The sequence below is a fragment of the Manacus candei genome, unplaced genomic scaffold, assembly GCF_025592945.1.
Source record: "Manacus candei isolate 608988 ecotype Guabito, Panama unplaced genomic scaffold, ASM2559294v1 h1tg000060l, whole genome shotgun sequence".
Taxonomy (NCBI): Eukaryota; Metazoa; Chordata; class Aves; order Passeriformes; family Pipridae; genus Manacus; species Manacus candei.
Window position 1 is genome coordinate 949,813 of NW_026138108.1, and position 13,901 is coordinate 963,713.

Here is a 13,901-nt window from a genome sequence, read left to right on the forward strand (position 1 = left end):
TCAGAAACTAAAGGCTACTGAATTCTAAGTGGTGTTAATTAGTCGAAAGAAGCAGCAGTGCCCTCACTCACACACAGACCCACACTTACTGCAGTTCTCCTCATCGCTGCCGTCGGGACAGTCCTCGAAGCCGTTGCAGCGGAAGCGGCCAATGATGCAGTGGATCCCACTGGCACAGGGGAAGAATGTGGCGCCGCATTTGGATTTGGCTTTCGCTGGGAGAAGATAAGAGACAGAAGTGGGCAGAGGTGAGGGTAACAATTTACAAAGGTCAGAGATGCTTTTGTAGCAGTACAGTATAGAGTGCTCTATGCAGCACTGCTGGTACACGTTAGGTGCCTTCCAAGTTCCCTACGGCCTGCTTTCAAGTACTTTAAGTATATTTGTGAGATTTCACCTGCTTGGGCTGAATTTTTTCCAATTTGTGTAATTTCCAGAATGATTGAAACATTCAAACTTAAATGGCCAGTCAAATGGCCTCTCAAAACAAATTTAAATTGCTCAATGCTTTGGAGTACCAATTTCTAAATTTGCCAAGCAGGTACTCCTAACAGTCCCCTAAAGACCCACATGAATTTAACCACCATTCTACACTGGAGTAAAACTGTTAACACAGAGGGTCACACTTTCCAGAAAACAAGACCAACTTGACCTCTTTGCATGAACGTCTGTGGTAAATGTCACTGGCCCAGGCATAAGTCCAGGAGACAGATAGGTAAGCCAATCCTCAGGTAGAAGACAACAACCCTCAGAGGCAAAGGTCTATCTGGACTAGTCATAACCCCCCACCACAACCTATAGCTCTATGTCATGCTAGTCCACAACCACTAAACAGCACCAAAAGTCTAGATCTTGTACACCATCAAGCTTCTCTTGCTTGCTCAGAGAAGCCAAGCACTGAAGTGCCCAAGGAAGACAGAGATAATGAACACTGCAGAAACTTCTAAGAATTTGGGATCTGTAGGCAAATTTGGACAATGACAGTTATAGAAGGAGTAAGGAAATATCTGAAGAAGAAAATGAAGAATACAGAGATATCAAGCGAATTAGTGTCTTTGTGAGAATAAGAAAGACAAGAGATGATCATAGAAGTATTTTTCACACTGAAAAAGCCAAACTCAAAAAAGACAATGCTATAATTAATACTGCCTTTATTCAGTATAATTTATATAAAACTGAGTGCAAAGGGAACATGAGATATACAAAAACCACATCTCTTGCTGCAGTTCTTCGGGACAGAAACTACAGGACCAGCACAGGACCAGCACAGCTGTTCATGAAACACTAAATACTAACAATAGCATCAAAATGTGTTTAACAAATGAATCTCATTATGGTCTCAAGTACTACGCATTTTTTACTTCACTGCACAGCAACTCTTTACGGCAAGAAGAGAACACTGCCCTTAGCTACAGTGATGCAGATGCTTCCACCATGATGCTCAGGGCAAGCACCAGCTAAGTCTTGTGGTACCATCAGCCTAGAAGAAAACAACTCCTAAAGCAAAAAAAACAATTTTACAACAAGAGATGTGGTTACATTTTTTTCTCCCTATTTCTTTTTCAAATTATCCCACGACACAATGGACCACATCACAAGACATTGAACTCTTCAGAAAGTACACTCTAAAGCAAAGGCAGTCTCTGAAGAAAGAGTATGCTGGTAACTGCGGGAAGGTGCGTATGGTGTCACGTGGTAACACCATGCACAGACCAATGATGACAGAACACCAGAAAAGAAGCCAGATCCATAGCTTGCAGGCCTTTGAGCAAATGTTTCCTACTCCTTCCTCAAATCTACAAGATGTGTTTACAACTCACAGGTTTTGAAATGTGACATATCTGGGGATAACAGCAACATGCAAGTATTTTATGTGGCTCTTTGGCACATCAACACACCAATCTGTGCAGTTTTATAAGGTCAGAAGCAACCAGAGTACATTAAGAAAGGAAGTGTATCCAATAGGGATAAACAGTTTTAGCATTACTTTGTAAGGAATCCTCTCTTCCAAGGTTAAACACTAAGTGCAGCTGTAGTAAAGCCTTCTTCCATCACTCAACAGAGTGCATATAAACTGTTTTAAACCACAACTACAGTAATTCTCACTTGATTTAGTGTCCTCCAAAAGCAAGTTCCTGCAGTTCCTCTCTTATATGTTTTTTGTTATTATACCGGTAGTTTTTAGTTAGAATTATGAAGTGTAAAATAGGATGTATCACTGAATTTCACATATTCAACTAGCACTTTTTCTGAAGAGTATCCAAGGTCCACATGGGGAAAAGAAAGTGAGCCATTACTTTGTAGGAAAACAGGTGATAAATTACCCTGAAGTAGCTGCTGTGCTTCACACTACTAGCAACAGAAATCCCTCAGCCAAGACATCTGAGCCCCGGCAATTCTCCACACAACTTCAAAGAGCAACTTCTGTGTCAAGAGTTCTGAGGTAGACTGGTCTTAGCTAAATAATTCAGTAACCACAAGGACTGAGGCATCATCATACTCCCAGTCTTTAAACAAAAAGCAGCAAAACAACCTCAGCAACAGATTCAGTGTTATCAGAGCAAGCAGTCTGTACTAACACACTAAGAAGCCAGACTGCTGCTGGGAGCGTGTGGTAGTAGCATGTATGTGAAGAGTTGCCCAATGCTTCATGTGTTTTGTTTTTTTTTCATTTGCTGTTGTTTTTCTTTCTATAAAAGCTAACATCTTTTTGAAACCATATAGTGAATTTACATTTCCCATACCCAATGACTGCTTCTGGACATCATCTTATTTTATAGGTGTATTTTGAGCCAGAACAATTCCAGGAAGGGAGAAAAGGGAGAAGTTCCAAGAGTTTCAAGAGGAAGAAGAACTAAGAAAGTGGAAAGCGACTATGCTTCTGCCTCTGTTAACATTTACTGGATTCCACTTCTTCAAGCAGGCTTACTTCAGTCATTTGAGGTCTGAATTCAGAGGCTATCCTTTATCCACTCTGAAAACCCTGCCAAATTAAGGCTTCAAAATTATTTACTTCTAAAATTTCTAACATGGACCATCTCTTACTCTTGCAGCCTTACTCCTCCCGGCAGACTTCAGACTGTGAATTGTCAAAACCTGAGCCTCTGGCTCTGGAAGAGCAGAAGTCATGTGCCTGCACTTTCCTGATCAGAGCTAGAGGCGGTGAATGCTGCAAGAGCTCCATTTCACACTCTCAGCTATCCTGGCCCTGAAAGGTGAGAAGGCCCAAAGCACATCTTGTGCATTACACTGACCTACCACAGTAAAGCCATAAGCAATATTTAATGTTTGACCACACCTGGAAGAAAAAGATGCTGGAATGATCCGGAACAAAGTCAAGTTTCTGGAAAATGAACTCTTTCTTCTGTCCAAAGCATACTGATACCCCATCAAGAGGGAGAATCCATTCAGGACAATTATTTAATGTAAGTATTACTTAGATAGCTATATAATTTTTAGTTCCATATTTTCTCCCCAGACCTTTTCCTATCTCCTCCTCCTGAGTGAGCAGCCAGAGAAGAAGCGAATTCTGTTTTCAAATAACTGTTTATCAAAAGAACACATACTAGTAACCAGAGACCAAAAACAAACAAGAAACTAAACACCTTCAACTCATGTCTGTTTCCTTTTTATATAGTCCACTGATCTTATTGTTTTTTAACAAGGGAAGGAAAAAATAACAAACAAAACCCAAATGCAATTCTTCCTATTTGCAATAGGCCTCATATATACACAATCCAATCCAAATTCAAACCTATACTTACCTAGGAGACCCTGCAAATATAAAAGAGCATTTCAAACACCACAGTGACTAGTCACATAGCTAGCCATTTACTACACACAAGTCTTGCTCCCAAACAGAACTTAGTTTTCCAAGTTCCAATTCCACACACAAAATGCATTTCTCATATGCTGCCCATAAATGCAGGAAAAATGAGAAAACAGTAACAGCTTAGTCCAAGTCACATCCTTTGACTCTGGAGAACTCCACTGAGGAATTCCTGATTTTCAATTTTACATTCTTTTTGTTCTCTGATAGAGTTTTCCTGAGGTTTTCAAGCATTGTTTGGTTATTGCTCATAAGGTTCCTATGGAAAGCACAATCGTTTCTTCCAGAGCAGAAACGTACCTTTCCATTCTGCAGTGATCTCTGGAGATACCCTGAACATGAAGGGGCTATCCATCTTCTTCAGGTCTTCAGCACCTCATAGGTAACAGATATAGATATACCAGGATCATGACTGCCTATAGGACATTCAAGGCATGTGTTGCACTATTCCAGCATTCCTCTGCAATTCCTCCTCCCATTGCATGACTGTTACAAAAAGAGTTTTCTTCTCCTTTGATCATCACTGTGTCTCCTACCGCACAAGTTTCAAGTTTTCAGGCAAATCTGCATGTGGTAAGATTTACGTTTACCCAAAAGCAGCCATCTATTCAGCTCCTTCAGTGATGTCAGCCTTGAGAAACTTTCAAGGACAGCATTACCTCTGCAATCTGTGTTCTTCTCTGTTACGCTTGGTTGAAATGGGCTCAGGATAATAAAAATTACTGGGATATCAGGAAATGACAGAAGAGAAGTGAAAAAGGACACAGGCACACGTGGATCATCTGACCTTACAGTACTATAACCAGCTAAAGCAAAGGGAAGGGAGAATTTGGTTGTTTTTAAAGGAACTGGTAAGCCCTCCTGAACCCAGGTTTCCAGAAACTAAGAAACTAAGAGACCACACACTGGAGGGGCAGGAGTAAGGGCTGATGAACATATTTGAAATACATCAAGAAATCACACAGCAACTTACAAAACTGTGTCTAAAGAAAGGCTACACAAATAGCAGATCCAGCCTGGATTCAACACAGCAAGTACAAAAAACATCCCAAAAAACTGCCATCCGAGTCGTTTCTGAACCTATGGCAGAAAGGATCAATTCCATCCAGTTTCGCTCTTCATTTGTTACCTAGTCATGGCAGAAGCAATCCAAGACTGGGAGATTAAGATGAATCTGTATTTACATTTCACAAAAGGGAACTGTCATGGTATTTAAAATTATGGTATTTAAAGTATAAGTGTCAGTGAACTACCATGCACTTGAGAAACCCCCTCTGACTCCATTACCCATGGGAAGAAATTGCTCTTCAATAAGATATTCTTCTCATCTTCTAAAATTCAAGCAGGAAGCAAATGGTGAAGATGGTGGCAGAGAACTGCTGGCCACAGTACAAGCTTGCCAAATGTTTCCTCCAGGTTGCTTTGCTTAAGTTCAAGGAAACTATTTTGGCAGTTGTAGGTGTGAGTGCGTGAAGTCACTCCTTATGCTACACAGAAACCGATCCTCTCAACCCTCTTCCTTCAAGTGTCTAAAAAAATAGTAACTTCCCATCAGGACCAGTAGTACACTCCACTGAAGATGTGACAGTTTGCAGGCACAGCTCTATGGCACTAACAGAAAAACATTTTGCTATCTTTAGGGTACTAAGTGTGATCCAGTACTATTTTTAGAAAAGTGTAACACATTATTTCTCAGCAGAGATGAACAATAGTAAGGGAAAAGAAACCAGATTTGGCATATACTGTGTATAGCTTTATATTGTATACAGATACCCCCCTAAATAAAAGCATCTTTGACGCTCTTGGCTACAACAACTTCAAATCTGCGTAACAGGTTACAACTGATCTTCTGCGATGGGCAGGTGATTTACTTTCCCTGGATGGAGCAGCAAAGACATCAAATGTGTTCTATAATTATCAGTAACAATTACAAGTAAATTGCAGTTGTGGCCTATATATTTGAGGAATATAGCCAGGACAGATGCTGTGGCCCAACTTCTTGGAAAAAAATTTGTCATATGTAACTCTAAGTAGATACTAACCATTAGTTTAGATATCACAGTAAAATTTTAAGCTGTGATCCACTGTAGTGCCACAATGCTTAAACAGAAGCATTATACATTTAGAACAGGTTTTTTTCTTACAGAAGCCAAGACACAGTGTTGTTAATGAACCTTTAGGGAAAAAAATTTCTGACTGAATTGTTACTGACCCTTCAGCCTCACCTCTGTGCTGGGAAGATCATGGAACAGATCCTCCGAGAAGCTGTGCTAAGGCAGCTGGCATACAGGGAGGTGATTTGGGACAGCCAACATGGCTTCACCAGGGGCAAGTCCTGCCTGACCAACCCAGTGGTCTTCTGTGATGGAGTGATTGCATCAGTGGACAAGGGAAGGGCTATGGATATCATCTCTCTGGACTTCTGTAAGGCCTTTGACACAGTCCCCCATAGGATCTTTCTCTCTAAACCGGAGAGAGACAGATTTGATGGGTGAATTATTTTGTGGATAACAAATTAGTTAGATGGTCAGATTCAGAGGGTAGTGGTCAACAGTTCAATGCTCCAACGGACAACTGTGACAAATGGTGTCCTGCAGGGGTCCTTACTGGGACCAGTGCTATTAAATGTCTTCATCAATGACACAGACAAAGAGATTGAGTGCACTCTCAGCAAGTTTGCAGATGACACTAAGCTGTGTGGTGCAGCTGACACACCTGAGGGACGGGGTGCCATTCAAGGGACCTGGACAAGCTCGAGAAGTGGGCCCATGGGAACCTCATGAGGTTCAACAAGGCCAAGTGTAAGGTGCTGCACTTGACCTGGGTCAAGACAACACCCGGTATCAATACTGCCTGGGGGATGAATGGACCAAGAGCAGTCCTGCCAAGGACGTGGGGTTGCTGGTGAACGAGAGGCTGGACATGAGCCAGCAATGTGCACTTGCAGCCCAGAAAGCCAAACACATCCTGGGCTGCATCAAAAGCATAGTGGCCAGCAGGTTGAGGGAGGTGATTCTGCCCTTTACTCTGGTGAGATCCCACCTGGAGTGCTGCGTCTGAGTCTGGGGTTCTCAGCACAGGAGGGAATTGACCTGTTAGAGTGAGTACAGAGGAGGGGTACCAGAATAATCAGAGGGCTGGAGCACTTCTCCCATAAGGAAAGGTTGAAAGAGTTGGGGTTGTTCAACCTGGAGAAGAGAAGGCTCTGGGGTGACCTTATTGTGGCCCTTCAGTAGCTGAAGGGGACCTACCAGAAAGCTGGAGAGGAACTGTTTACAAGGGGATATAGTGACAGGACAAGAAAAAACCAGCTTTAAGCTGAGAGTAGATTTAGATTGGATATAAGGAAGAAATTATTTACTGTGAGGGTAGTGAGGCAGTGGAATAGGTTGTCTGCAGAATTTGCGGATGCCCCATCCCTGGAGGTGTTCAAGGCCAGGCTGGATGGGACTCTGAGCAACCTGGTCTACTGAAAGGTGTCCCTGCCCATGTCAGGGGAGTTGGAACTAGATACTCTTTAAGGTGCCTTCCAACCCAAACCATTCTATGATTCTATGACTGTGTTACTGTTGAACCAGCTAGTCCACAACCCCAGTATTTCACACCTAGTTATAGTGAACTGGGTACTTTTTACTGCATGCAACATGCAAAGACAGCACACAACAAGCACTCAACATGATGTGGCCAGTAGGACAAGCCTATTCCCTTCTTTTAACTTTACAAACATTTCTGTTTTGAAATATTTCTCAATTATTTTGCAACCTGGACTGAGTAGACAGGATGTATCAGACACAAGAGCTCACATTTTTAGACAACCTACAGCTAGGAGTAAACTGCACAGAACTTCAGCATCTTTGAACTCAAATTGTTGCCTTTGAACCTCTCCAAGTAGCAATCAAGCAAAATAACTTTAAGCTGCTTCACAGCAACACGTCTCAACTGAACTGATGATGATTTATTCAAGTAATCAAAACTTGATTACCTGCATGTGACAAGAGCAGTTCTCCTGACAGAAACTGTTGTGTGCAGATGCTGCATTACTGCAGAGCCACAAGCATTTTCCTGACTTTGATAATGAACCACCTTAAAGTTCTCTGCTGTTGTTTAGTTTGAGAGATGCCACAGCCGCATCAGACAGACTCTTTTTATGTATGTGTGGTAAGGTGCAGCATTTCAGTGATGGCTTTACATGAAAGAGTTAAAGGTTTTAACTTTAATTTACAAAATAAGGAATGATTTTACAACACTTTATAACACAAGCAGGATGGCACCAGGATATGATGCCTTTCACCCTAAGAACTGCTGTAAACCCTAACTGTTAACACTTACAGTTATTTTGGGTTAGTTAATTGCTGTTTGGACCCTACAGTATTTTCAGTTTAGTTCCCAGTGGGGAAGCCACTGCTACCTGCAGTCACTCAGCTGCCTCAGCACAGATGGCAAATGCACCACTTGCTGGCTCACAGAGCTCTGGAACAGGGCTGTCTTGCAGAACGACACAGAGAATCACAGAATCATACAATCAGACGGGTTGGAAGGGACTTCTAAGATCATCAAGTCCAGCCCTTGATCCACTACCACCATGGTTACTAGACCATGGCACTAAGTGCCACATCCAGTCTCATCTGAAAAAATCTCCAGGGATGGAGAATCCACCACTTCCCTGGGCAGCCCATTCCAATGCCTGATTACCCTGTCTGTAAAGAATTTCTTCCTAATATCTAATCTAAACCTCCCCTGGCAGAGCTTAAGACCGTACCCTCTTATCTTACTGATGGCTGCCTGGGAGAAGAGACCAACCCCCACCTGGCTACAACCTCCTTTCAGGGAGTTGTAGAGAGTGATAAGATCTCCCCTGAGCCTCCTCTTCTCCAGGCTAAACAGCCCCAGCTCCCTCAGCCTCTCCTCACAGGACTTGTGCTCAAGTCCCTTCACCAGCCTCATTGCTCTTCTCTGGACCTGCTCCAGCACCTCAATATCCTTCCTGAACTGAGGGGCCCAGAACTGGACACAGCACTCCAGGTGTGGCCTCACCAGCACTGAGTACAGGGGAAGAATCACTTCCTTGGTCCTGCTGGCCACACTGTTCCTGATCCAGGCCAGGATGCCATTGGCCTCCTTGGCCACCTGGGCACACTGCTGGCTCATGTTTAGCTTCCTGTCAATCCCAACTCCCAGGTCCCTTTCTGCCTGGCTGCTCTCCAGCCACTCTGTGCCCAGCCTGTAGCACTGTATGGGGTTGTTGTGGCCAAAGTGCAGGGCCTGGCACTTGGCCTGGTTGAACCTCATCTCACTGGAATCAGCCCAACTCTCTAGCCTGTCCAGGTCCCTCTCCAGAGTGGTAGGAAAAAAGAAAAAAAAAGGTTGTCCTCTTTGACCAAGCACACAGCTTCGGGAGGGACACACATGGAGTGTTGAGGGAGGAATGGGACACCTGCCTAGCCAGCCAGATCAGCCAAATCAACCCTGGCGATCAGTGGGGTGACAGACGTCGCAGCCAGATCGCCCTTACATCCTCTGCTTGCTTTTTCCTATCTCGAAAAAAGCTTAGCACTTCGAGTTGCATTCCCAGTATAAAATCCACCCAACAGTCTATTATGCCAGAACTTCTCCAATTCAAAACAAGACAGTTATTTAATGTAAGGAGTTTTGATACAAAACACAGACAACTGCAGGGCATTCACTGCACCTACAGAAAGCCCTTGGGTCACTCTTTCCTTTACTCCCTGTTTAACCAGGCAGCTGAAACAGCTGCTAGTCATAAACTGCTAATGTAAACTCAGAAAAAACGATCCTAAAATTTATTTAAAAGGGACCAATTTAATTTTTTTTAAATTAGTGAAATTAGCCCTGTAGGAAACATCAGAGGTTGCCTCCAATACATAAAACTATCACCCACTTATGCGGGTAGTATTTACACTACAGTTAACAATAAGAGAGAAAGGACAACGCTAAAGTAAAAAAGCCAATGGATTCTACTGCCTTGAAGAGAAAACTGCTTTCTTCAAAAGAAAAGGGGAAAACTGAATTACTTCACTTTGGAGCTGAATTATGAGTCAGTGGCCTTTACCTCTTGACAAACACTAAGGCCTTAAAGTAATCTTTCATGATCTAGGAGTCTATGTTTCAGTCCTTCAAAATCATCACAAAGCAGATGAGATATCAGAAGAGAGCATAGACAAAAATCTTATTTTTCAGACATTCAGTAAAGCAATTTCTCACTAAAAGGAGTGTTTTAGAAGTTGCTACTCCCTAAACAACCCAAACAATAATATCATACAAAAGGACGAATTCGAAATCAGCTGTTGCACCACACAAATTAAGTACAACTTCAGAGTTGTTAAGTTACTCAGGATGAATACAGGCAGGACAGAACACCACCCTTAAGGGATTTCAGTAGCAGAGGCAGCCCTCTTCAGAGGACATCTGCATGCCTGATGGGCTACAGTCCCTCACTCCATCCTGGGATACTACCTACCTGATCTTTTTCTTTCAGTTCTGCCACTAATTCCATCCAACTGTTAAACCTGTCTGATTCCCAGCTCTCCAACTGGGCTATTTACTGACCCCCATCAAGAGGATTAAATAATTAGCACCACAAACCCTCTTGATCTCCTTGTATAAAAAGCTATCAAACATAAGCAGTTATTACTCTTGCCCTTACTCATGTGTAATTGAGCTTCAAATGAAACATTCACCATGGTCACTTAATTACAAATTACTTATTTTAACTACTAAGTATTTGGTTGCTTAATCATGAGTGAAAACAAGAGCTAATTCCAGTCTGATATTCCAAGTTTAAGAGTCATCTGAGTAAGTGACAAAAAGATCAGCAGCTGGCTTACAGCATCTTCCCAATTAATGCAGACGCTCGTTTCAGGTGTTGTTTAATATTCAGCTTAGCTTAAGAATTCTGATGTTTGTTACCCACCTGCAAGAAATATTCCAGGTCAACCAGGAAATGACAGGAGGCAGCAAGAAACACAAAAGGAGACTTAGAAGTACTCAGTGATTTTAAGATGTGAATAGAAGAACAGAAGTCCAGAGGTATTCCATGTATTTTTGTACAACTACAAAATGTACAACTACCTTTATTGAGAAATTCCTAGCTTTCTGTTATATATTCTAGTTATTTAGGAAAATAAAAGAGGTGTTAATTTCATTAGCTTTTTACACAAATTATAGTGGATTATAAATGACACAACTAAAGACTGATTTTGTAGAGTGTAAGATTGCTCCTTACACAACACCTGACAGCCTGGAATCCTAGCACATGATGATGCTTACTCCATTAACATTAATACACAAAATCTATTTTGACTGCAGATTTTCATAGCCATGATCCTTCCAGGATGTGAGCTCTGTACAATGCTTCTCTCTTCCTAAATTCTGGCCCTGCTGTCAGATTTTCTCATTCCATATATTAACACCACCCCCCGAGCAGTCAATATAAAAAATAATCCCTATTTATAAGTTTCTTGTAAGGGATCCACCTGTCTAGAAGAGGCAAGGGAATCTTTGGCAGAGGTTGGGCAACTCAGTGAGCAGGCTTTAAACTGAAGGACTCAGGGTGTGAGGTCCAAAGTGGCAGTGCTCACTACATCACATCCAACTGTGTTACTGAGATTCTGTGATTTCTTACAGTCCTGTACTTTCTCTGCAGGCATTTAAAATGCACTAGATAGAGAGGTAGTGTAAGGTAGGGCACCACAAAGGTAGGCTGTTAGTCCTATTTACAAGCAGATCATTCCCAGATCATACTCTCAAAAAAATGCCACAAGCCTCACACTTCCACCATTTCACATAGATTTTAGCAGGGACTCAGAGTTATGAAGCATTCAAGTTGCTGTAATTATACTACTTTAACATACTGCTTTTATATTTATCTCTGTGTCTTTATCTTGTTTGTTATGCCTGTATCACTCTCCTTCATGCTCATGGGGGCTAGCTTGGTTATTTCCATCAACCATTCACCTGTCTTTGAACACATCCATTTGCAGCAGAGGCTTGTCATCATCTCCAAAACTACATGCAGACAATGACCAAAGTTCACTGCCACCCAAGCCTCTCGTGAGTACTGTGAGCCTTATCACAGCCACTCTACAATTCCAAAGCAGCAGATACAGATTTGATGAACTAAAGACTAGAGATCCAGCTCTAGTACTTTCAAATTGTGTTACAATCATAAGGTAAAATCCTCAAATGTGAAAAAGTTATTTTGATGTGATTTTTTGGAGGTTTTTTAAATAATTTTTTAAGTGGCAGGTTGCTAAATCACTTACTTGCAAGTATTCCTTACTTGCTTATTTATCTTCTCCAAAATGTGGTGAGCTTTGATACACCACCACTTCACAGCTATTAAGTTTGCACTACTATCATCTTTTAGCTAGCAAGAAAGAATACAACTTACCAGACACCAGGAATGTAAATTTCCCAAAGCTAAAAGTGCACCTGGCTAGCAGCAACAGACTGCAGCAGGTGAGATGCCTCCACCTTTACACTTGTTGCAGGACCTTAATCCCAGGAATCTGAAAGCATCTCTTGAAAATATCACCCTCCCCTCATCTTCTGTAACATTAGCCTTAGTCAACATCACGCTTTGACTGATGCTTTAAGAATAATTTTCTGGGGCCACAATATACTAAACAATTGAAAGTCAGTAATCTTTACTGATGGATTAGTCCTGCCCAGGTCTTGGCCCACTGCTGTATTTCTAGATCTCAGCTGGTTTAGACAATCTCTTCTGAATTAAGCAGACATTTCTTTTTAACAAAACACTGCATCTCATTCTTCATTGCACTGAGCTCTGCTTGTTGAACGGAAAGCCTAGTATTTAAAAGGATAAGAGCCAGAGTTCCTGTGCCCTTTGTTCCTGTACATGAAAGCCATTCATTAGACTGACCCTGCTGAGAGGTTAAACCCAAGCAAAATATCTTCAGCTGTAATAACTGTACTATCATAATAAGCAGTCATTAAATAGCTTATAGAGATTGCAGAACTCATTGTCTCTACAAGACCTTTTCTCTCTCTCTTTTAAAGTGGCTTCTAGACCTGGTTACTTATTCTTAGCAGTGTGGAAGTCATGAATTTGACTGCTCTTGCAGCAAAATCTAACGCAAGGTGAGGACACATCTAAATTCAGACTGTGACCAGAACAATTTGGATTGTCAGTAATGACCATTTATGAATAAATTTTGTCTTTGCCTCCATTGTAATTTTGGCACTTACAAAGAGAAAAACATGGGTACATAATGTGCCTTTAATATAATATCAGCTTGTGAGCTTCGTGTAGAGCAGACTCAAAGTGCGCTCTTGATTCAGGGCAAACCCCATGATTATTTTTTTAAAGCAACACACAGCAACAAATCTAAAGAACTCCTTCTAAAATCTACCCTGCATCAAAGAGGGCAGGACAAGGTAGTCTGACAGTCCTTATCTGAGGCTTCCAGATTTATGACATGGCTTTGAAGCTGGTGCAGTCTCCGCTCAATCCACCTCCTTCCTACTGAAGCCCACACCAGGCAGTGTAGGAGTTCTTGCACTCAGAAGCTTCTCCAATGACAGCCCAACTTCCCCAGATATAACTTCAGTTTCAGTGGGATTTTTTTCTTTTTTAAATAATTTCCAGCCCTCTGATGCTGTGAAGCTTTTAACACATGCAGTTCTTAAAAACTACTTCTTTTGTAGAAACTGGATGCCATTGTCAGTCAAAATGCACCCAAAGAAGAAAACCTAGCTAATCCACCTTTGTTCTCCAAGAGTTTCAGTTTCCCAAATGAAAGGCTTTAGAGCACAGGAAAATATTCTTCACATAATCTAGGAAACCCAGGCTACTAATTGCAGAGCGTGGGTTTCATTTAGCATTCATGTGAAAAGATTCTTTATATTTCATCTGTGTCTGTGTGTAACTGATCATTATGAACCCTTTCCTGAGAACTCTCCATCACTGAACGTGTCAAGCTGTGACACCTGTTGCAAGTGAACACCAGAGGGAGCAGTAAACATTTGTCTGGTAGGAAATTTTTATATTGGAGATGGAAAAAATAAGGAAAGCGTGGCACAGCAAACCCTG

General features: G+C 41.8%; 1 protein-coding gene across 4 annotated transcripts in view; it reads right to left on the reverse strand.

Annotated features, from left to right (window-relative positions):
• The window catches only part of LDLRAD3 (low density lipoprotein receptor class A domain containing 3), a 117,215-nt gene that overhangs the window by 63,915 nt on the left and 39,399 nt on the right, over positions 1-13,901 (reverse strand). For all 4 annotated transcript variants that reach the window (XM_051804147.1, XM_051804146.1, XM_051804145.1 and 1 more), the window contains exon 3: positions 90-215. In XM_051804147.1, the coding sequence (XP_051660107.1) occupies positions 90-215 (126 nt within the window). The remainder of the gene's footprint in view (positions 1-89; positions 216-13,901) is intronic.